Source organism: Pelophylax lessonae, assembly GCF_965119305.1.
Source record: "Pelophylax lessonae genome assembly, chromosome: 12".
In the NCBI taxonomy this organism is placed as follows: Eukaryota; Metazoa; Chordata; class Amphibia; order Anura; family Ranidae; genus Pelophylax; species Pelophylax lessonae.
In genome coordinates, this window is record NC_138779.1 from 72283975 (window position 1) to 72305929 (window position 21955).

The 21955-nt window shown below is 44.8% G+C and overlaps 1 protein-coding gene across 2 annotated transcripts in view; it reads left to right on the forward strand.

The window, feature by feature from the left end:
- LOC309567650 (uncharacterized protein C1orf159) overlaps positions 1–21955 on the forward strand; it is a 117150-nt gene that overhangs the window by 41823 nt on the left and 53372 nt on the right. For both annotated transcript variants that reach the window (XM_082273065.1, XM_082273066.1), the window contains exon 4: positions 3842–3943. In XM_082273065.1, coding sequence (XP_082129191.1) covers positions 3842–3943 — 102 coding nt within the window. The remainder of the gene's footprint in view (positions 1–3841; positions 3944–21955) is intronic.

The window sequence follows — 21955 nt, forward strand, 5'->3', positions numbered from 1 at the left end:
TGAGGTGGACGTGGGCCCCTCCCTGGGATGGTCTGACCAACGGATTCCCCTCCATCTACCCAGCCCCTCTAAACCGGCACAGTGGGTCTTTTTTTGCCTCCAACCACCCCTTCCCCGGGTGAGGTAGGAGCTGGCTTTGCCACAAGCTGCAAAAGTGTGTGGGGGGGGGGGGGTTGGATGTAGTTGGTGATGACCTGGTTGCACAACGGGTTTTGAGCGGGTTCCCAGCCTCCTGCCGCAGGGATGTTCTTTGGTCTCCCTGCGGCGGTTGTTGGGCTGGGGAGCAGATGTCTTATCACCCACGGTTACGCTCCTCACTCGACCAGATCAGGCTGCGGCTCTGCAGCCTACTCATGGCTGACTGGCCAAGCTGTCCGAGCTGATGGCCGATGACTCGGAGTTTAGCTTCCTCCAGCAAGGTGTTGAGTAGCGTGTGGCCTCAGGATACCGTCAAGGGCCAGGTTCGGCCTTGGCGATTTGCTTTCATTGTCCTTTGGCTACGCTTCTGTGGTTCGCACCTTTTTGTTTAGGGGATTCGCAAATGAAAATATACTTGCCTGCCTTCCTCTTCCTCCCTCTGCGGCCCACGCCGTCACTTCCTCCTAACATTGGTTCCTGGGAGATGAGCGTCATCGATCCCAGGAGTCAATGCGCCTGCACCGGCCCTGCTCGTCTCTTCCGGTTCAGGCTTGTCATTCCCTGCTGAACAGCTTCTGGGCGTGCCATGACGCGCCTGCACCGGAAGTGACGAGCAGGGCATTCTGGGACTCCGACGTCACCGAAGAGGACGCTCCGGCTTCAGCTTCCCACACCTGAGATGGCAGCGCTGGACAAGACCTTTTCAAGGTAAGTATATCTTCTAAAAGCTATCGTTGCTTAAATGCACTAGCCCTGACTGTCCTGGGGGTATTTGTAGGTAAAAAAAAATGTTCAGGGTGGAACTCCGCTTTAAGCATCACTGCCTGTGTAAGCTCTGTTGTTTGCTTGTGTCAGAGCTTAGCCAGGACAATGGCATCATGTCCCCCAGATTATAGCGTTTGAGCCTGGTGGTGGTAGCTAAGGCCGGAGCACTGTTGTACAGGGGAGGTCATGTACTATGCCCAAGCAGTGCATAATGGCCGCTTAGGAGCATGGCTGGGTAACTATACGTTGCTTAGGGCTATATGAAAAGATAGGGAATAAGTATTAGACAGTAAACGACCATATTGAGGAGGTGGTCAGAAAATATAAGCTTGTTCTCTCCTGAAATGTTTCCTTTAAAGAGGTTGTAAACCCATGGAACTTTTTTTTTTTTGCTGCAACCTGAAAGAGAAACCCATAATGAGCTAGTATGCATCGCATACTAGCTCATTCTGAAATACCTAAGAACGAGCCCCCACCGTGCAGCCCGCTCACCTGTATGACGGGCGACATGTCCAGTCGCCCGTCTTCCGGGATCGCGGCATCCGCCCATCTGATTTGCCGGAGCCGCTGTGACGTCACTCCCGTGCACGCGCGTGGGAGCCGACAGTCACGGCACGGGGCTCTGAAGAAACGGCACCAGCGCCCGTTCCTTCAGAGCGCATGTGCCAGTGACGTCACTGGCTTGCATATAAGGTAAATATGTCCTAAACGGTACATGTTTAGGAGATATTTACAGTACCTATAGGTAAGCCTTAATATAGGCTTACCTTTAGGTAAAGGTGTCAGAGGAGGGTTTACTTCCTCTTTACAGAATCTTCGTTTAAACCAAGCGTGCTGACATCTATTGGAGAAGTAGCCACTTCTGCACTATATTATAGTTTCAGGGCAGTGAAACCTAAACCTTTTCAGCTTTGCAGCAGATCAAATGACTGTATTGGAAACTAGCATGTTTAACACTGATCTGTTTTATTTGTTTAAAAACTGCAAGATTTCACAAGACAATAAACTATTTATGCCCTGAAAATTTTAAAGAACAGCACATTGATCCTAATGCAGTCCCTACAATGCAGTGCAGATTTTTACATCACTGCAAAGATATTTCTTCTCCTGTCATCTGTTTTGATGAAGGGTTACACCCTAAATCCCTTCAGTTCACGAGAGCGGTATTAAATGACACAAATTCTGCAGGCTGAGCTGACTAAGGAATGGGGTGTATTTCTGCTTGGAATTCAGGGTGTATACAAAAGAAAAACACAACATTCTTTTTGAACAGTGTGAATATTTTAGTTCTTACCTTTTGTGTGTCACTAGGTCATCCTCGTTGAAAAGCCATGTAACCGTGTGGTAGGATGCAGCCGCATTGGTCGGAAATTCAGTGAAAATCTTTATTTTCACAAGATCTTTTGAAAATGAAATGTTTTTGTTTTCTGGCAAACTACAGAGAACTCTCTATTTTTTTTAAACAATATTTGTGGAAAGATTTTCCAAAACAAAGTAACAATTAAGGCCCCTTTCACACTTGTGCGACCTAAAAGTTGTGCAATATTTTTTTTTTTTTTTTTTTTGCTGCAATTTTTGACTTGACTTGAAGCAATGCCTATGTAATCTTGAGGTCTATGGACCTCAAAACCCATCAAAGGCGAACCAAAGTAGTGCAGGGACTATGAAGTCGCTGCGACTTGAAGTCTAACAGATATGAACGATTAGACATTGGAAATCAAGTGCGACTTTGCAGTCCCAAGTCGCACAAGTGTAAGAGGGGCCTATAAGTTCCTGGGTTCATAATCAATGCATTATGCTCTTCAGCAGAATTACTGAATTCACTAACCTAGCTGAGAAAAAAACGATAGACACTGCAAAAACGAGTGGAAACCGGTGTTGTGGTTTACATGAGTTTTTGCTGCGGTCTTTAGCCAAAACATTCCTCTCCTGAATGTGATTCTTCCACGTTCAGGAGAGGGAAGTTTAACCTCCCCTAAAAATGGCTGCTCCTCAACTCTGCTAAAAGTCTGTGTGTTCATGGACACATAGGCTTCTATTATGTTTAGGCAAAAAACGCTGACCGCTCCTAAATGTGCGTTTGAGCATCCAGTGTACATAAAGCCCTAAGGTGTTTGTTGCATAGTGCGATGGGGGCTAAAAAAAACTTGCTTATTGTAAAAAATACTACTGATATTTAGTCAGGATTCCCACTTCGGAATGCACATGCATTTTTGTAATGCAGTTTGGTATGGGCCCAATGAAAATCTGAATTGCCCGGGACAAAGATCTCCTGAGTGAGGCACTTGCGTGTCCTTAACATATGCACATATTCCAAATAATAAAAAGCATTTTTAAAACTTGTAAAAGCAAGTAAGGGGTCTTAAGGATGAGGGGCACTGGTCTCAATGACCTATAATAATGATCGGCACTTATTGCACGTAACGATTCACATGAGCCTAGACATGGATAATTTGTGTGGAGGTTCATGGACTCGGGTTGCTGCTACCCCCAGTGTGTAGGCATCAATGGCAGAGTGGCATAGCGTACAGCCTTGAAGGGGACCCAACTTAGTATCTTTCACACAGGCCCAAGTGCATTCAGAAAATGTCCATGGGCTGAAACTAAGTATTTAACATTGCTTGGTATACTAAAAGGGAATTAGGGGGAGCTATAAAGGACTACTTTCCTATAAATAAAGTCCTGTAAGGAATGTGAGTTTTGGGTTGGTTGCCAAGGGCAGCAAAAACTGCGAGACTAGTTCTTAAAGTGGAATTAAACCTTTGCATCAAAAAAAATTAAATGGCCCTTTGGATGTACTAGCATGATAAGTATAAGTCCATTACAAATATTTTATTAAAGTGCAACATTTTTGTTTTTCCGATCTAATTGAAGTGTTTGAAACTGACTAAAAAGTGCCTAAATGTAATCCCTATCTTGTCTATTTTACGCATACCAGGATGCTTTCAGATATGGACCAGTAATGGAGGAACCTCCTGTATTAAATGTGCAAATGACTCCAGTCAGGAAGTGGCTTCTAATCTTACAGATTGCACAAATAGTAAGTCATTCAATTTTATATGTTTATAGAGTGTATTAATGACACTGTGAGCACACAAATCCGTGTAATATGGTGTTCGCTTATTCTAAGCTGCTAAGAAAATGATATTCAATCAACTTATTCTATCCCCCCATCCCGATGCTGCGTATACTTTATTTAAAGTGAACTTGTCCGTTAAATGTTTGAAGCAGGACCTATGCCGCAAAAATTACTGTGCTATAAATTGCCTCCAGCATTGCTTATGTTTCTTCTTGCTGGAGGCCTCCATTTTGTTAAAGTCCAGAGCCCCTGAGCAGTAAATCCTAAAGTAAATTAAACCCATTGATTTAATAGTTTTAAAAAAGTTACTTTCCTGCAGCATCAGGATTGCTAACTGTCACATTTGCTTGTTTCCGCCACCGCAATCAGCGGGTCTGGCGGACGCGATGTCCACCAGCCACCCACGATCGCTCCCAGAGAGACAGAACGGCGGTCTACCTGTGTAAACAAGGCAGACCTTTGTTCTGTCACAGATAAAACACCGGGATCTTGTGTTCCTACTATTTAGGAACACATCTTAATGTTCATCTAGTGAGTCCATCCCCCACACAGTTAGAAAGCATCCCCTAGGTACACACTTAACCCTTTGATCGCTCCTGGTGTTAACCCCTTCCAGTGTCATTATTACAGTAACAGTGCATATTTTGAGCACTGGTTCCCTCAAGTGTCAGGTGTCCGATCTGTCCGCCACAATATCGCAGTCCCGCTAAGGAATCGCTGATCGCCATTACTAGTCAAAATAAATAAAAATGCCATAAATCTATCCCCTAGATTGTAGACGCAATAACTTTTGCACAAACCACTCAAACACTTATTGGGATTTTGTTGCCAAAAATATGTAGCAGAATACATATTGGCCTAAATGAAAAATGTTGATTTTTTTTTTTTTTTTTGAAGATGTGGGGGTGGTGAGTGGCGCTGCCAGAAAATATCTATTAGATGGGAGGAATTCCACGCTAGGATCTCAACTAACAAATTATATTAAATGTATAAATATATAAATAAAGGCTGCTGCCTACCTCCTATCTATAATCTGGGGAGGATATAGTAAGGAATTGTTGAAATTATGGCTGGAGGTAAGTGGCGCTGCCAATCTAATGTCTGATAAAGTAGAGGGAATCAAACCTGATACATAAAATGTCACTAAAGGATCACAGAGTGCAGATGAATAAATAGTAGGACTAAATATAAAGTATTAGTACTCAAGGCAGATAAAGGTATACAGGTTAGATGTCAATAGCAAAAATTGTCTCAATAATGAATGATAGTAAACTATAGGAATCGGATTCAATAAAATTGCAATGAAGATGGTAAAATATCAATAAATATTGTAGCAAAGTGCTGATATTAAACCCAATATAGGTGTGTGAGAAATGGTACAGAAAATAAATAAACCCAATATAGGTGTGTGAGAAATGGTACAGAAAATAAATCAATTAATATATATATTATAAATTGATAATCAATGAATAGCAAATATATATAAAGCGAAATCGGTATAAAAAGTGGCTGGGAGGTGAACAAAGTATATGGTGACAACATAAAAAATATATTCGGATGTGACAAGGTGCAAGTCCCAGAGATCTCACTGGGAAGTGATTAAATGTTGGAACGTAATAAATGTGTTAAATACCAAGAGCAGGGTATATATATTAAATATATGTGCAAATTTAATTTAAAAAAAAATGACAATGTGCTGAATAGGATATGATGCAATTTGGAGGTCGCACAACCAAATCAATTTGGGTATCCAAGATGCATGTGGAGGTGACTCAGTGCAATATATCAAGAGCAAGATATATATAATTAATACACAATAGAATACAAAAAGTGACAATGTGCTGCATAGGATGTGATGCAATTTGAAAGTCGCACAACCAAAAACAGTTCAGACATCCAAGTTGCACGTGATGCAGGGGAGTAAATACAGTCCAAAAAATGCCTATGGAGGTGACTCAAGTGCTGTGGACCAATCCTAGGATTCTCCAAGTGGGGCCAGTATGATGGGTCAAAAGGTGCTCCCCTCACTCCCAGGACCGCACTTACCAGAGGGTCTAACCCCTACAGGGGTATCACGCCTGTAATCTGGGTCAGCTAGGGATCTGTGGGATCACTCTATCCTATTTTGTGGCACCTTTAAGATGGTTTAACATGACCACTGCAGATCCAGGGATACTCCAGGGGTGTATATATGTGAGGAGCAAAGGACTCTGATAGCGAAGTACCGTTGGTTTAAATTAAAAAGATTTATTGAAAAAGTACTCCCATATGATAAAAGTAGAAAGGCAGTAAGAGCAATCAATTCTGTGCTGTCTCGGTGCAGCTCTTCCAGAATTCCATGCGTTCCACGTAACCGGAAGTGCGTTCCACCGAGGTAGGAGGTGACGCTCTACGTGTTTCGTCTAACTGACGTCATCAGAAGGGGAGGATTTTTCTTTAACTTAATTGTAGCTAAAATAACCAAAAATTAACACAAGACATTAACTTACAAGTCTGTAGGATGTGTCCTTTGTGCCAATTTCTCATCTGTTAGTAATAATCTTCCTCTGTCCATGCTGCCCAACCCCCACTGGCTAAATCTTCCAGTGCAATGGGTTTAATGCATCTAAGGGTCTGTCTGTCATAGGCTGTAATCAAGAGAGCCTTACTATGCCCACCCTTTCTGCCTGGCTACTCCATTCATAGAAGCCGTACTGCAGCTTCTATCAGTGAAACTTGATTTATAAATGGAGGGGGGTGGAGCTATCCATCTGCTCGTCCATTATTAGATTGCTTTCCATTCATAGAAGTTGTAATTTGGCTTCTATGAATGTTGCAGCTGGGGGTGCATAGTTGGGTATAGTGTTTTATATTAAAAAAAAAAAAATTTATAGTTGGGTGCCTGTAACAACCCTTTAGTTATATTAACCCCACATTGCACTGAAGCAAGATTTTCACTAACCAAAGAGGAATCCGCACAAGGAGCACATCCTACTAAGTTAGGTCTCTTGTACTAATTATTCTGTTTGTGATTCGGCTTTAAACAATCCTGCCTAAGAATAAATACTACAAGGTGTCTATTCTTTAACTCAAGACCCTGGGGGTGTCCCTTTGATCTTCGTTTCACTTTGTTACTGGGGGCTCAACTTTTCCAATTTTTGTGCTAAATTAGACCCCCAGAGCTAAACCACAGTAACCACTCCCTGTCCAGTGAAAGTAAGTAAGTGATCTCTCATTAAACAGTGATATTAGATGGGTAGGGATTTGGGAAGTCCAAGCTTTAGTAACATAAGAGAAACCAGGTTAAAAGAGGCGCACAGAAAGCGCTTTCCTGGTTAACAAGGGTAAAAAGTACCATAGGCTGTCTGCTTGTAGGCAGAACTTCTAAAATATTAAAATGGCTGACCGATTGGCATTATAAAGAGTGAATACACTGAAAATTTGGAAAGGTGTAGAGATGAGGCACTAGATCTGTTATTAATTTCCTTTGTAAAATGGAGTGGAGTCTGTGCTGTAGAGCACAATGGCACAAGCAGTCATTTCTTAAACCTGAAAGTGCCTCAGTCCCGGTTCCCGATCTGCAAGTTCGCACAGAATCGGATCGCACTAGTGTGGACCACCATGTCATCCGATTCTGCTGTGGATTAAAAAAAGGGTCATGTGCGTGTTTAGTGCGATTGCGGTGCAGATTCAGCTATACAACCTGGCTGAAATTTGCACCGCACGGTGACTGCATGTAATTTAGGAGCAGTGCGCTCCGAACTACATGCGATCTCTGTGATCGCACTAATGTGAACCAGCACTTAAACACTTCCTTGAAAGAAAACAGAATTTAGAAACAAAACCAGCTGCTGAAGCCAGTATTTAAGAAGAAATACTAATCCAGCATCTATCAAACTCATCTGAGACAACTTTCATCCCTATTCACACTCGGATTAGCTCTGATAAAAGGAGAGTTTTCTGACTTCTGAAACGCGTTGGCATTTTATGATGTAACAAATAAATACTACAAAACTCCAAAACGGTTGGCTTGGCATTCTCATTTCATTTGGTTGTCAATATTGGGAAACCAGAAAATTGAAATGCTAGGCAGCTCTGTCTAGTAAGTGGCAGATATGGAATGTGTATTTTTTATTTTTGTGCATTTGCTACATTTTACCTTTTTGTCCTGGGGAAAAAAGTGATATGGGAAGCTCGCATAGAAAACTGAAACAAAAGAGGTAGTCAGGCAGGCTGTGCTTGCTGCAACTAGTTAGCAAATTTAATAGTAAACCCAATAGATCTGGGTTAGCAATAAAACCTTTTACAAGTTCTGCATGGCACCAGGTATAGATTTTCTGGCTGAACTGCTTTACGCTGTTTTGCATTTTTCCCGTGTGTAAGTAGATCAGTCAGAACATCATATCCTCCGCTTTCAGTTTGAGAGTAGAATATATAACCAAGATCTTATCTCTCACACAAACCATAAGTCGGCAATCTGGAATTTCTACACTGTAGGCAAGTTGTATTTTTGAGGAGTAATTTCATTATTGAACAACTACAGTGCTCTCAGTCAATCCAAAATGTTAATAAACCTCAAACCTGAATATTTAAAAAAATAAAAGTGAGGTTGTGGCTTTCTTAGGAAAATATCTGTGTTCAGAATTATTATGCAATAAAATGAAAAATTAAAATTTTCTCTATCGTTCATTGACAGACGCAGTTCTCTGATTCATATCAGTAGGGTTATAGTGCCCCCTACAGGAGTAAGACACTAGGCAGAAAAAAGTTCTGGCTACGCCTATGGGCAGTCCTGGAGGGTACACCCTCTCTCTTCCTGCATAGGATGTCAGTTTTTAATCTGCCTAGTCAGGAGTTGCTGTCACTCTGTCACACTGGCGACATTGTCCTGTCGTTCTCCCTATATGTTGATCATGGGGCTAATCGGCACTTCGTCCGGATCCGTCCTTCCCTCCGAAGGTAGTTCCTGGTGTTCACTTGTACGGGGACATTGTGTTCCCATCTTGTGTCCTGAGCCCTCGCATCCTAAGGAATGTGCATTGCTTACTCGGTTTAGAGTGCCGGCACTCAAGGTATACTTGATGACTACTGAGTCTTTTTGTAAGTAAGGCTCGCTCTCTGTACTTACGGATCGCCCGTGAACGGGACTGCCTGCGTCTGCTGCGTCTATTCCCAGATGGATCGGACAGTCAGTGATGCAGGTTTATTCAATTAAGCGCCAGGTCCTACCGTTCCCTTTTTCGGTGCGTTACACTCAGGCGCCTAGTGCTTCCTGGGCTTTTCGCCTTGTAGGCATCTGTGCTCCAGGTTGCAAGACTGCTACCTGGTAGTCTCTTCACACCTTTGACAAATTTTATAAGGTGGATGTGCTGGCATATGCCTCTTTTGGCCGCTTTTTTGCTGGCTGCTGTCTGGAGGGCTTTTGGCCACCTTGAGGTTGTTTTTTTTTACTGTTTGTTTCAATTGGGTCTCATCTTTTGTTCTGCTGAGTCCTATGTTGCCAGGTTTGCTATGTTTAGCCTTGGGGACTTGTTCTGTTCTGCTGTTTCCACCCCTCATTTTTTGGCACTGCTTTGCGACGTCCCTACTGATATGAATCAGAGAGAACTGCGTCCGTCAATGAACTTAAGAGAAAAGGATTTTACGGTAAGCCAAAAATCCAGTTTTTCCCATCTCACTTGTTTATTTTCATCTTTTTAAAGTGAGAATAATTAACTAAGAACTCAAACTTTTAAAATAATGTATGACATTTCCCCCAAAAAAACCTCAGTGACCATATAGCCACTTTTTTTTTTTTTTTCAAAACAGCCATAAACCTTCCATTCGTGGAGAATATGCATAAACATGATGATCTGGTCAAAATACTCACTTGCCTAATAATTGTGCACACAGTGAGAGTTAGCGCAGCTTTTGCAAGCATGAAACTGGGTAAGCAGTTATAGCAAATAAATTCCTTGAGAGTAGTGTGGCGAGTCCTGCGCTGTCTAGGGAGAACGATTAAAAGGGTTGGTGTAGGTCCCAGATGCTGCTAGTACCAGAACTGATAACCATACAGTGTCAAAATCATAAACAGGTGGGGGGTACTGCGCTTCTGGGTGGATAGTGTATGAACTGTGCTTTAGTATAAATGCCTGTCACAATAAAAGAAGGGAACTATAACATGTGTGGGTGATTTAAATAAATCAACCCCTGAAGAAGCCACGTGACGCGGAAGTGGCGTAACGCGTAGGGACGCTCGGACCGGAAGTGACGCACATTGCGGAAGTGAGGACTGCGATCCCACTCCGATGCTACTTTATACGCTTGTCGTATTCAACAAATGTGAGTGTTTTTAACCTTATTTAAATAAAGCACCCCATTTTCCATGACATACTTGCACTATTTTGAGCCTTTGTTTTGAGATCCACTGAGACCGCTGGGAGCCTGGAGAGGGAGAGGGAGCCAACCCACCCGCAGCAGCCCAGATATCTGGCCCTAGTGGAGCACGGTATAGGATTGGAGAGGAGCCCCCTGGATTAACTATAAGGCCTTTACCCTTAGACCTTAAGGTGAGCTGCTAGAACACTTAGAGGGGTTGAGGAGAAGCACCCCACTACCCTAAGCACGGTGTTAGGTGAAGGAGCAGCACCTGTGGATAATTCCCCCCACTTGAACACTTACCCTAACCATTTGGACTATATTTCACCCAGACTGTTGTATTTTTGTGGAGCACAGAGGACACTTTAACTTTGTCTATTATATTTATTTATATGCACCTGAGCACTTTATCTGTCACTATAACATTATCAGCACTTTAAGTGGTTTTCTATCATTTTTTTATTATATATTTTTTATTTATTTATATACTTTTAGAGTGCGTGTCAATATTTTAGCACTGTGGTATTTGTATTTGAGTACGGATTTATCTTATTTATTTAAATCACCCACACATGTTATAGTTCCCTTCTTTTATTGTGACAGGCATTTATACTAAAGCACAGTTCATACATTAACCACCCAGAAGCGCAGTACCCCCCACCTGTTTATAAAATAAATTCCTTGTTTGTAACAAACAGGATTCTGGGGAGGATCCAAAGAATTTGTATGTCCCTTCTATATCATTTTATTCCTACTCACATTAGAGTTGTGCTTCTGCCACTTCTACATTGCAGGCCTTCGGTTATAACCTAGAGTTCCAAGTTGAGGGATGTTTTTTCTTCTATTTTTGGCCTGCTCTGTAGAGGTTAGGCATTTCATCTACATGGTCAATGTTGGCAACACCTCCACTTTTCATTGCTCTGTTGTTTTGTTAACCGCCAAGGACCAGGTTTTACCGCATTAATGACCAGGCCATTTTTTTTGCAACTTGGCACTACATGATTTTAATTAGTAATTGCGCAGTCATGCAATGCTGTACCCACAAAATTTGTCATTTTTTTCCCACAAATAGAGCTTATTTTGGTGGGATTTTTATTTTTTTGCAATACAAACCAAAAAAGACTAAAAACTTTTGAGAAAGAAAATTACATTTTCTACTTTTTCCTATAAAAAAATATCCAATAAACTAACTTTTTGTCATACATTTGACCTACATGTCTGATTAAAAGAAAAAAAATGATATTTATTGGTTTGCATAAAAGTTATAGCTTCTACAAACTATGGTGTATATACTGGAGTTTACTCGGCTTTTACTTTCTGACTGCAGACTTCTCATTTTTTGAAGTGCTAAAATGGCAGGGCAGTACAACCCCCCATTACCACTTTGTGGAAGGACACCTCAAGGAATTTGCTGAGAGGCATTTTGAGCCCATATTTACTTTTTTTTGTTGGGTATATGTGGAATTGCACCCTAAAATACATTCTGCTACTTCTGAATATGGGAATATCCCATGTGTGAGACTTTTGGCAGTCTAGCCGCATACAGGACCCCCGAAAATCAATCACCGCCTTCAAGCTTTCTAAGGGCGTAAATTGTGGATTTTACTCCTCACTACCTATCAGTTTCCGAGGCCATGAAATGCCAAGATAGTACAAAATCCCCTCCCAAATTACCCCTTTTCGGACAGTAAACACCCTAAAATTTTTGCTGAGTATGTTGAGTATTTTGAAGTTCTCGCTTTTTGTCACAAAGTTTTGAAAGTTGAAAAAAATACTAGGGATGCACCGAAATGAAAATTTTGAACCGAAAATGCAGGATGCCCTTGGCCGAAAACCGAAACCGAAAATGACTTTTTCCCCCCAAATTTTTTTTAAAATGGCTAGAAGTGGGGCATACACCAAAAACAGGTAGTGACGTACACCTGTCGCTGCCACCCTGTCACAGTATATGTACTGTGATGGGTTGGCAATAGGTTAATTTAATTACCAATGGTATTTGTATTATGCAGCCTGAGGGGGTTAATGTATTGTCACTGCAGGTCACTCATCTATTAGTGACCGACCAGTGGCAGGTAATTAACCCCTTTGTGCTGCATTAGTGCAACCAGTGTTAATTAACACTGATACTGGTTGCACTAATGCAGCACAAAGGGGTTAATTACCTGCCACTGGTCGATCACTAATAGATGAGTGACCTGCAGTGACAATACATTAACCCCCTCATGCTGCATAATACTAATATCATTGGTAAGCTGCCTCAGCTCCCCCCCCCCCCCCCATCTCCCACTGCCTCAGCGTTCTCCTCCTCGGGTGTCCTGCATTCAAAAGTCCCACCTCTGGCCGGCGGCACCGCCTCTCAGTGACGTCCCTACTACGATCTGTGCATTGTGAATGGACATACCAGGTCGGGGGGCGGGGCGAGCGGCCGCTATAGAGAGAACTAATGTGATTCTTCCTGTCAGCTCAGCACGTCTATGTGTGAATCAGAACAGAACTGAGCTGACACCGGGGGGGGGGGGGCGGGCGGAGCGGCCGCTATTAGCTGTAACTATGTGAGAGCTTCTCTTCCTTGTCAGCGGAGATACATGCCTGTCAGTGAAGAGAAGCTCTCACATAGTTACAGCTAATAGCGGCCGCTCCGCCCGCCCCCCGCCCCCGGTGTCAGCTCAGTTCTGTTCTCATTCACACATAGACGTGCTGAGCTGACAGGAAGGATCACATTAGTTCTCTCTATAGCGGCCGCTCGCCCCGCCCCCCGACCTGGTATGTCCATTCATAATGCACAGATTGTAGTAGGGACGTCACTGAGAGGCGGACGGCCGGCCAGAGGCGGGACTTTTAAAACCTGCCCTGCGCTGCGCCCTCCTCCTTCCCCACGGCGGCCATATTTTATTTTCGGCACTGTTAACCCATTATCGGCCGAAATGAGAGAGGCTCATTTTCGGCCGATAATTTCGGTGGCCGAAATTTTGGTGCATCCCTAATACATTTCTCTTTGGTTCATTGATGGACTGATCATCATAACCATTGGTTATACTGCCCCTTACAGGAGTAGGACACTAGGCAGAAAACAAGTCTGGCTACACCTATGGGCAGTCCCAGTGGGTATACTCCCTCTCTCTGCTATAGGTACTCCAGTTTTTTTTTGTTTTGTTTTTTCTGCCTAGTCAGTAAGTACCTAGTTCCTTGCTGGGATCTTTAGTCCTGGCAATTTTATTCTTTTTAGATAGGATTTTTCTCCTGTGAGATCTGCAGTAAACTGCTGGACTGGGCAACGGGCTCGATGATCTAAATTCAGTGGTCCCCCCAGTATTACCAGCGAGCGCGTGCAGACCTCGGCTCCACGCTAGGTCCGCCGTGACATAGCCCCACCGGCCTGGGGCTGGCCTGCGAGTTAATCCCCCCGCGAGGTCACAAACGATTGGGTACCAAGTCGCAGCGTTCCTCCTGGCCGACAGACACCCTCCCCCCCCCCCCCCCCACATATCGATATAGATGGAGAGGAAGCTCTGTCTGAAGCAGTGCCCGCCTGGTTCCTGGTATGGTAAGTGACTGTCTTCCCCTGGAGGGTTTTGGGGAGGACATGGGCCCCTCCATGGGATGGTCAGACCCTTGGGTTCCCCTCCTTCCTGTTAGGCACCCCTCATCGGCCTGGTGGTCCCTGTGGGCCATATCGCCCCTCCTTTACTGACGATGGGGCTGTGGGGTGGCCTGGTCCACCGCCTGGCGATGGGGGCAGGGTGCTGCGCTGGCGATCGGCTGGGGGGGGCTGCACCTGGTGGGGGCTCCTGCCAGGGGTCCCTCTTCCTTCCTGTCCCATTTTCTGAGCCCTGATGGTGCCTTGTAGCATGTGTGCTTAATGCACAGCCAGTTCTTTGGCGTGTCTTTTGGCTCTAAAAAGGCCTTCACTGATCTTCCCTTTCAAGGAGATCGCCTGTTTGGTGCTACCCTGGATGACATCAAGAAGAGTACCTTTCTTCCGCAGGCCACTAAGGGCAAGGACCCTCGTCGTAGACATGGGCCCCTCCTCCTTGGCTCATAAGTTTTTTTTTTTTTTTTTTTTTGGCGCTTAGGGGAGACTGACAAGGGATTGGAGCTCTTCAGGGACTCCTCTGGAGGATCCAAGGTAACTTGGACCGGCAAGTCAAGAGCAGGCTTCTTCAGATCCAAGGACAAGGCCCCTTCAGCATGAAGGTGCACCTTCACCCGTATCTGGGGTGGGGGATCGTCTTTGCTCATTCCCAGACCCGTGGATTCCCCTGGTACAAGTCAGTTGAGTCCACGAGGTCATTCGGTCCAGTTCCTTCCTCTGGACAAACTCCAGAAACTGCAGGCTGTATTTCCTCTCCTGCTGTCCAGCAGATGGTAATCCCTCTGGACTTGCATGTGGGGGCTGGGCTTGATGGTGTCTATCTTCGAAGCGGTTCCGTTTGCACAGTACCATACAAGGTCCTTGCCAGGGAGATTCTGGCCAAATGGGACAAGAATCCGCAATCTCTGGACAATCCAGATCCGGCTGAGCCGGGGAACGTAAGAGTCCCTGATATGTGCTGGCTTTGTGCTTCAGCTGGGCAAATCCTTCCTCCCCTTGTATTGGACAGTGGTCCCCACGGATGCCTGCCTGTCCAGCTGGGGAGGCGTCTTGGCAAATTTTCTGCTCAGAGGGTCTAGACACTGGAAGAGTCCAGACTACCGATCAATGTCTTGGTACTCCGAGCGATCAGACTGTGCCTGGAACATTGGATGGATCGTCTTCGGGGATATCCAGTGCGCATTTAATCGGACAGTGCCACGGCCGTGGCTTATGTCAATCACCAAGGGGGCATAAGAAGTGTCCTGTCTGCTCCTGAAGATAGCCGGCATTCTAAGTTGGACAGAGCGGTTTGTTCCAGCCCTCTCTGCCGTACACATTCCCGGGGTGGAGAACTGGCAAGGGGATTACCTCAGTTGGCCAGCATTGGCCTAAGGGGAGTGGTCCCTTCATCTGGAGGGGTTTCATCAGTTGTGTCTCTGCTGGGGCATCCCCGAGGTGGATCTGTTGGAGTCCCGGCTCAACAGAAAGGTGCAGAGCTTTGTGGCTCTGTCACAAGATCCTCTGGCGGACACCACGGATACGCCGGTGGCCCCGTGGGGTCAGTAGGATCAGTATCGTCTGATTACGCCTTCCCTTGTCTCAAGCTTCTGCCAAGACTTCTACGAAGGATCGAGTCAGATGGGAATCTGGTCATCTGAGTGGCCCTGGACTTGCCTCCATGGGCTTGGTACGCTGATCTGGTGCAGCTGGTCGCCGACATTCCTTAGAAGCTTCCTCTCAGGTAGGATCCGCTGTCCCAAGGAATAATTTTCCATCCTGCTTTCCAGTCGCTGGCTTTGATGGCTTGGCTGTTGAACGCCAGGTGCTGATGGATAGGGGTTTGTCCTGAGTCAATAATTCCAACGCTGTTAAAAGCTGGAAAATCTACTTCTAGGAAGATCTACTATTAAACATGGAAGATGAACATTGGGCGGTGTGAGTCTATTGAGGTTCTCCTCACTCTTTCTTCGGTGGCTCAGATCTTGACCTTCCTTCAACGGGGTGGAGGTTGAGCAGAAACTGGCTATGAGCACTATCAAGGGTCAGGTTTCCAGTCGCTGGCTTTGATGGCTTGGCTGTTGAACGCCAGGTGCTGATGGATAGGGGTTTGTCCTGAGTCAATAATTCCAACGCTGTTAAAAGCTGGAAAATCTACTTCTAGGAAGATCTACTATTAAACATGGAAGATGAACATTGGGCGGTGTGAGTCTATTGAGGTTCTCCTCACTCTTTCTTCGGTGGCTCAGATCTTGACCTTCCTTCAACGGGGTGGAGGTTGAGCAGAAACTGGCTATGAGCACTATCAAGGGTCAGGTGTCGGCCTTAGCGGCCTTTATTTTTTATTTTTTTGGCCACATACTCCTTGGTGCGTACTTTTCTTCAGAGAGTTAGGTACTTGACCCCCTCCAGTGTGATCTCTGATGCCGCCTTGGGACCTCAATTTGGTGCTCAGTCCTCCAAGAAGCTTTTTTTTTTTTTTTTTTTTTTTTTTTAAATTTTCAATTTTTATTGCAAAGTCAACAAAGTACAAACATTATGCATAGGAGTAACATTGCACATTATAAACACAACCGAAAATGGATCCGACAAAGGCGGTATATTACTGGCAGGTTACATAACTGTTCACATCAATTAAGAAGCCTCTTTTTGAGAATCTTTGCAAGATTCCCCGGCTGATGCTGTCCAAGAAGGTGGCCTTTTTGGTGGCTTTCACCTCTGCGTGCAGCGTGTCATAATTGGCGGCGTTACCCTGTCGTTCACCTTACTTGGTGGTTCACAGTGGTAAGGTGGTTCTTGGCCCCTGTCCCTTCCTTTCTCAGGTTGTCTGATTTTCATTTAAAGACATTGTGTTGCCTTCTCTGTGTCCCAGGCCAAAACATCAGAAGGAAATTGCTTTGCATGCCTTGGATGTGGTTAGAGCGCTTAGGATGTACCTGGCAGCTATGGAGTCTTTTAGGAAATTAGACTCGCTATTTGGGCTTATGGATGGACCTCGGAAAGGGTTGTCTGCTTCCTCTGCGACCATTTCCAGATGGATCAGACAGACGGTGGTTCAGGCCTATTCCATCAAGGGTCAAGGTTCCTCCTTTCCCTGTCAAAGCGCATTCTCCTCGGTTGCTCAGTGCCTCCTGGGCCTTCCCGTCATCAGGTGTCGGTGACGCAGGTTTGCAAGGTGGCCATCTGGTCGTCAGTGCACACTTTCGCAAAGTTCTATAGAGTGGATGTGTTGGCATGCTTCCCTTTTGGCCCCAAGGTTTTGCAGGCTGTTGTTTAGAGGACATGGTCCTCTTTGAGGGTGTATTTTTTTTTTTTTTTTTTTTTTTTAGGTGAGCTCCAGTTTTGGTTGAGCTCCTGTTTACCTGGTTGCTATAGTTAACCTTGGGAATTTTTTTCGCTGTTCCAACCCCTCATGTTTAACACTGCTGTGGGAAGTCCCAGTGGTTAAGAAGATCAGGAGCTGTAGCCGTCAATGAACGAAAGCGAAAATGGGATTTTTGACCTACCGTAAAATCCATTTCTGTGATGTTCATTGACTGACACAGCACCCAACCCTCTGTGGAGTTGTAATTCTTCTGACACTGCTTGTAACTAAACTGAGTACCTATAGTAGGCGTAGCCAGACTTCTTTTCTGCCTAGTGTCCTACTCCTGTAGGGGCAGTATAACCCAATGGTTAAGAAGATCAGGAGTTGGGTCCGTCAGTGAACATCGGAGAGATTTTACAGGGTCAAAAATCCCATTTTTCCTTTTTTCTTTCTTTTCCAAAACCAATGGAGAGCTGCAAAATACTCCCCATTTCCTTATCAGATACCTTGGGGTGTCTACTTTCCCAAAAGGGGGGGGGGGGTTTGTGCTATCTTGGCATTTCATGGCCTCCAAAACTGTGGGAAAAAAAAACCTAACCGATTCCTCCATTCACATCGATCAACCCGCCCTCTGTGTCCACCCCACCCCCTATGCTTCGCCATATAGGGTCTTTTTTTAACTGCGATGGTGAAATCTTCTCCTACAGCGCTGCAATCATTGATTTACATATATGCTGAGAGCAAACATTGTAACTGTCAGGATGAACATCAGTGCTGCAGCTGATGGGCGTACCTGCAAAGCAAATAATGGTTAACCATAAATTATTACAATATAATAGTATATAGTACAGTAAAACAGACGGGCTGGCTGTTTCTGCAATAGTATATAGCACAGAAACAGAATGGCTGGCTGTTTCTGCAAAGCAAACTATGGTTAACAATGAAACACAGTAACAATAAAACATTACAGTATAGCAGTATATTATAAAGTACAGTAAAACAGTAAGAGAACAGAATATTAACTCAAACAACTAATTTTTTTTTTTGTTTTACTTTTTGGGGTTTTTGTAACTTTTTTTTTTTTTTTTTGTTTTTACTTTTACAGTTACAAAAAAAAAAAAACTTTAAACGTTCCATTCTAGGGTCTCTCAAAATGCTATAGCCATCTAACCTCTTTCGAGACCCTGTGTGAAAGTGTGCCCTAGACTGCTGTACTGTACCCCTATACTCCACTAGCGTGTGGTAGCGACGGAAACAGTCCCCGATGCAGAGACCAGGTTGGCCAGGACAGGAGTGACAAAAAGTGTTTAATATGTTTTTATTGAAAAGAGCGGGTGTCATGCCTATATCTGTGTTTTCTTCAGACAAGACATCTTCTTTGGGGTGCTTTTTGGGTTGAGGTACCAGGGAGGACATCTGGAAAATGCCTCTCATGCACCTGGCTCACTGCATCTGGATTGTGAATTTGGGCCACAGCACCTCCTGGATACAGAAGGGTTGTGATGATCTCTTCCTGGAATTTTAGGAAGGATCCACTTCTTCCTGACGCTTTGTATAGCACATAAGTGTTCAGCAGAGCCAATTGGAATAAGTACACAGATACTTTTTTTGTACCAGCCTCTGGACCTATGGGTAAGTAAGTATGGCACCATCATCTGTTCCTTTAAGTCCAACCCCTTCCATGTTAAGGTTATAGTCGTGGACACAGTGGGGCTTCTCAACAATACCGCTGTTGTAATTTGGACAGTCACATCTGCGTGAATGGAGGACAGAACGAAAACATTCCATGTGTCCTTCCACTTCACTTCAAGCAGGCTCTCTCCCCCCCGTCTGAGTCTGGAATCTAAAAGCCATTGGGGAAGCCCCGGCAATTAGGTAGCTTGGTGCCACATGCACCAATTCCAGAATCAAAAAGGTGACCAAACAGTGGCTCCACACTGCTATCTTTTTTCCCTCGTAAATCCAACAACTACATGTATAGCCTGTTGCACTATCACAGAGCTTATACATCTTGACCCCATATCTGGCACGCTTGCTGGGGAGAAACTGTTTGAAAACAAGGTGGCCAGAAAATGTATTCAGGTACTCATGAACGCAGTCAGCTTGTTGGGGCATATACAAGGCTGCAAATTTTTGGTTGAAGTGATTTACAAGGGGCTGCATTTTGTGAAACCAGTCATATCCAGGGTCACCCTACAAGAGGATGGATTTTGTGAAGCCGGTAATATCCAGGGTCACCCCAAGGACGACAGAGTTCATTGAAATTCATGAACAGCAAGATTTGCTCGTATCTAGTCCTAGCCATGGCAGCAGAGAACACGGGCATGATGAATTGGGTCAGTGGACCAATATGACCGCAACTCACTCTTTTTAGTAATGCCCATGAGAAGGGATAGGCCCAGAAAGTTTTTAAATTCGGAAACTTTAATAAGTTTCCAGGTAAATTCATTAGCAAGGGTCAAATTTTGGGTTTGCATTGATTAATTGATCGGCATATAAATTGCTTTGGTCCACAATCAATCTGTACAGATCTTCTGTGAAAAAAAACGCTCATAAAAACCAAGGGGAGTCTCCACCTGTATCCCGGGTTGGCCAGTGAATAGAGGGGGAGGTACGGGCGCTGCAGAAGTAGTGGCCTCCCAATCAGGATTTGCAATCGGATCAGGATGGACACTATGGGCTCTACCGGCCTCTCTTCGAATTCTTTGTGGCTGCAGGACACTACTTGTGCTAGCCACCGCACCAGCTTGAACTGCACTTATGGGACTCGCCACGTCACCAAGTGCTGGTATGACCAGGATATACTAGGCTGCTGGTGCTTGCCAGTTCACCAGAAGGTTGAGCGGCACTAGTACCAACACTCTGCTGCAAATGAGAACCAGGCGATTGTTGCACCTTAGCAACCTGTGAATGGGGTCGGGAACACCTGAACTTAGCAGGGACCACTACTCCATCAGAGCTGTCTGTCAGGGTGCCACTGCTCTCTACAGATTCGAATACTGAGCCTGATTCTGACAGTGAGGCTTCCTCCTCGCTCTCCTCTGTCATGCTCAGCATCATGTAGGCCTGTTCACTAGTGTACCTCTGTTTGGACATCTTTGCCAATAAATTTATGGGTACCTAGTGTGAATCACAGGTAAATAAGCACCTGGTTTTCAAGAACAGTTTGAACCGCTATTAAAAAATGTAACTGCTAGCGCTAGCAGAGATCAGGCCTGACTCCAACGCTGCGGTTTTGTGTGCTGTGTATTGGAAGTGACAGTGACCTGCTGATACTGCACTTCTTGGGGGCTGGGTGAAGGGGCTAAACGCAGGTGCTGGCAGGTGTTGGGTTGATCCTGTTAACATTGCATTCTGGGAACACTATACTAAACTATTGGGGACGGTAGTATAGTTCTGATCTGATCAAAGATATTGATCCACTTAGACACTTTACTAATAATGGAGGTGTTTCGTTTGCGTATGTCACTGGCAAGCAAAGGGTTAAAGTATATTACTAAATGTGGAGGGCAATTGACGCTATCCTGGATTGACGATAACTGGCGTCATCCGTGACACTAATACAGTGATCAGAAAAAAGATCTGTACACTAGGACACTGACAGGGCAGTGAAGAAGGGGTTTACTTGAGTGATCAGAGGGTTAAATCTTTATTAGGTTTAGGGTACCCACCATATAATTCCCTATCTGGGACAGACACTAACTACCACTAACTGCTGCTCACACTAACTGGCGTCACCAGTGACACTAATAGTGATCAGTAAAAAACCCTGTACACTGTATATAGTAGTTATACTGTGATAGAAGGTGAAAGGGTTAACTGGGGGGTGATCAGGGGGGTGATCAGGAGGTGAACAATGTGCCTATGTGTACTGTACTGGTTTCAGTGTAATGCTTGTGTAATCACATTGGATGCTCTCTCCTCGCTTGCTGGAACCAAAAAGGGCTCCAGGAGAGGAGATTGCTTAATTTCCTGCGCCTGTGTTTACATTACACATGCACAGGACATTCTGTGATTCGCCAGAACCAATCAGCAGGTCCAGGCCATAAATCATTGGCCTGGACCTGATGAGTGATCGGTTCTGTAACAAATCCGATCACCGCCAGGTCGGCGTTAGCGCACACGTGGCCCCTACCCGAGGGCGTGAGCGACGTACATGTACGCCGATTTGCACAGCCGAGCCACCTTGCTGCAGTAAATGTGCAGAGGGTGGTCGGCAAGTGGTTAAGTTAATCTTTGTGTGTGCAGATAGTGTACCATAATACTTTAAAGCCCAACACACATCTGTTTAAAGTGCTTGTTTGCGCCACAACACACCTACTCATGCAACCTGCCACTTTAGGTGGTCATAACCCTAAAAATGAGGTCCTACACAATTTTTAGAGCCAGAGCCCACTGCAATGCAGAGCAATGTGCATCTGTGCATTGCAATGTGCTATATCACACTGTACACTAGGGCTGTGGAATATAATCGGCAAATCGATGCATCGCGATGCGACCCATCGCGATTCTGCATCGATTTGAGGGGACGGCAACATCGATTGGGAAATGACGTCATCCAAGCCGCGCCATGCCCTCCCGCGCCTGGGAGAAAAAGTCAAAGAACGCAGCTGATTGGGTTAGTGCGGGAGCTTAATAAAAAGGCTCCGCCCCTTCCTCTTCCCTCTGATACAAGGCGCAGCAGTAAGAAGAACATCCCCCGCATGTATTGGTGTCCCACCTGCGGCCTTGCAGCCAGGCAAGACCTGGAGCCCCAATG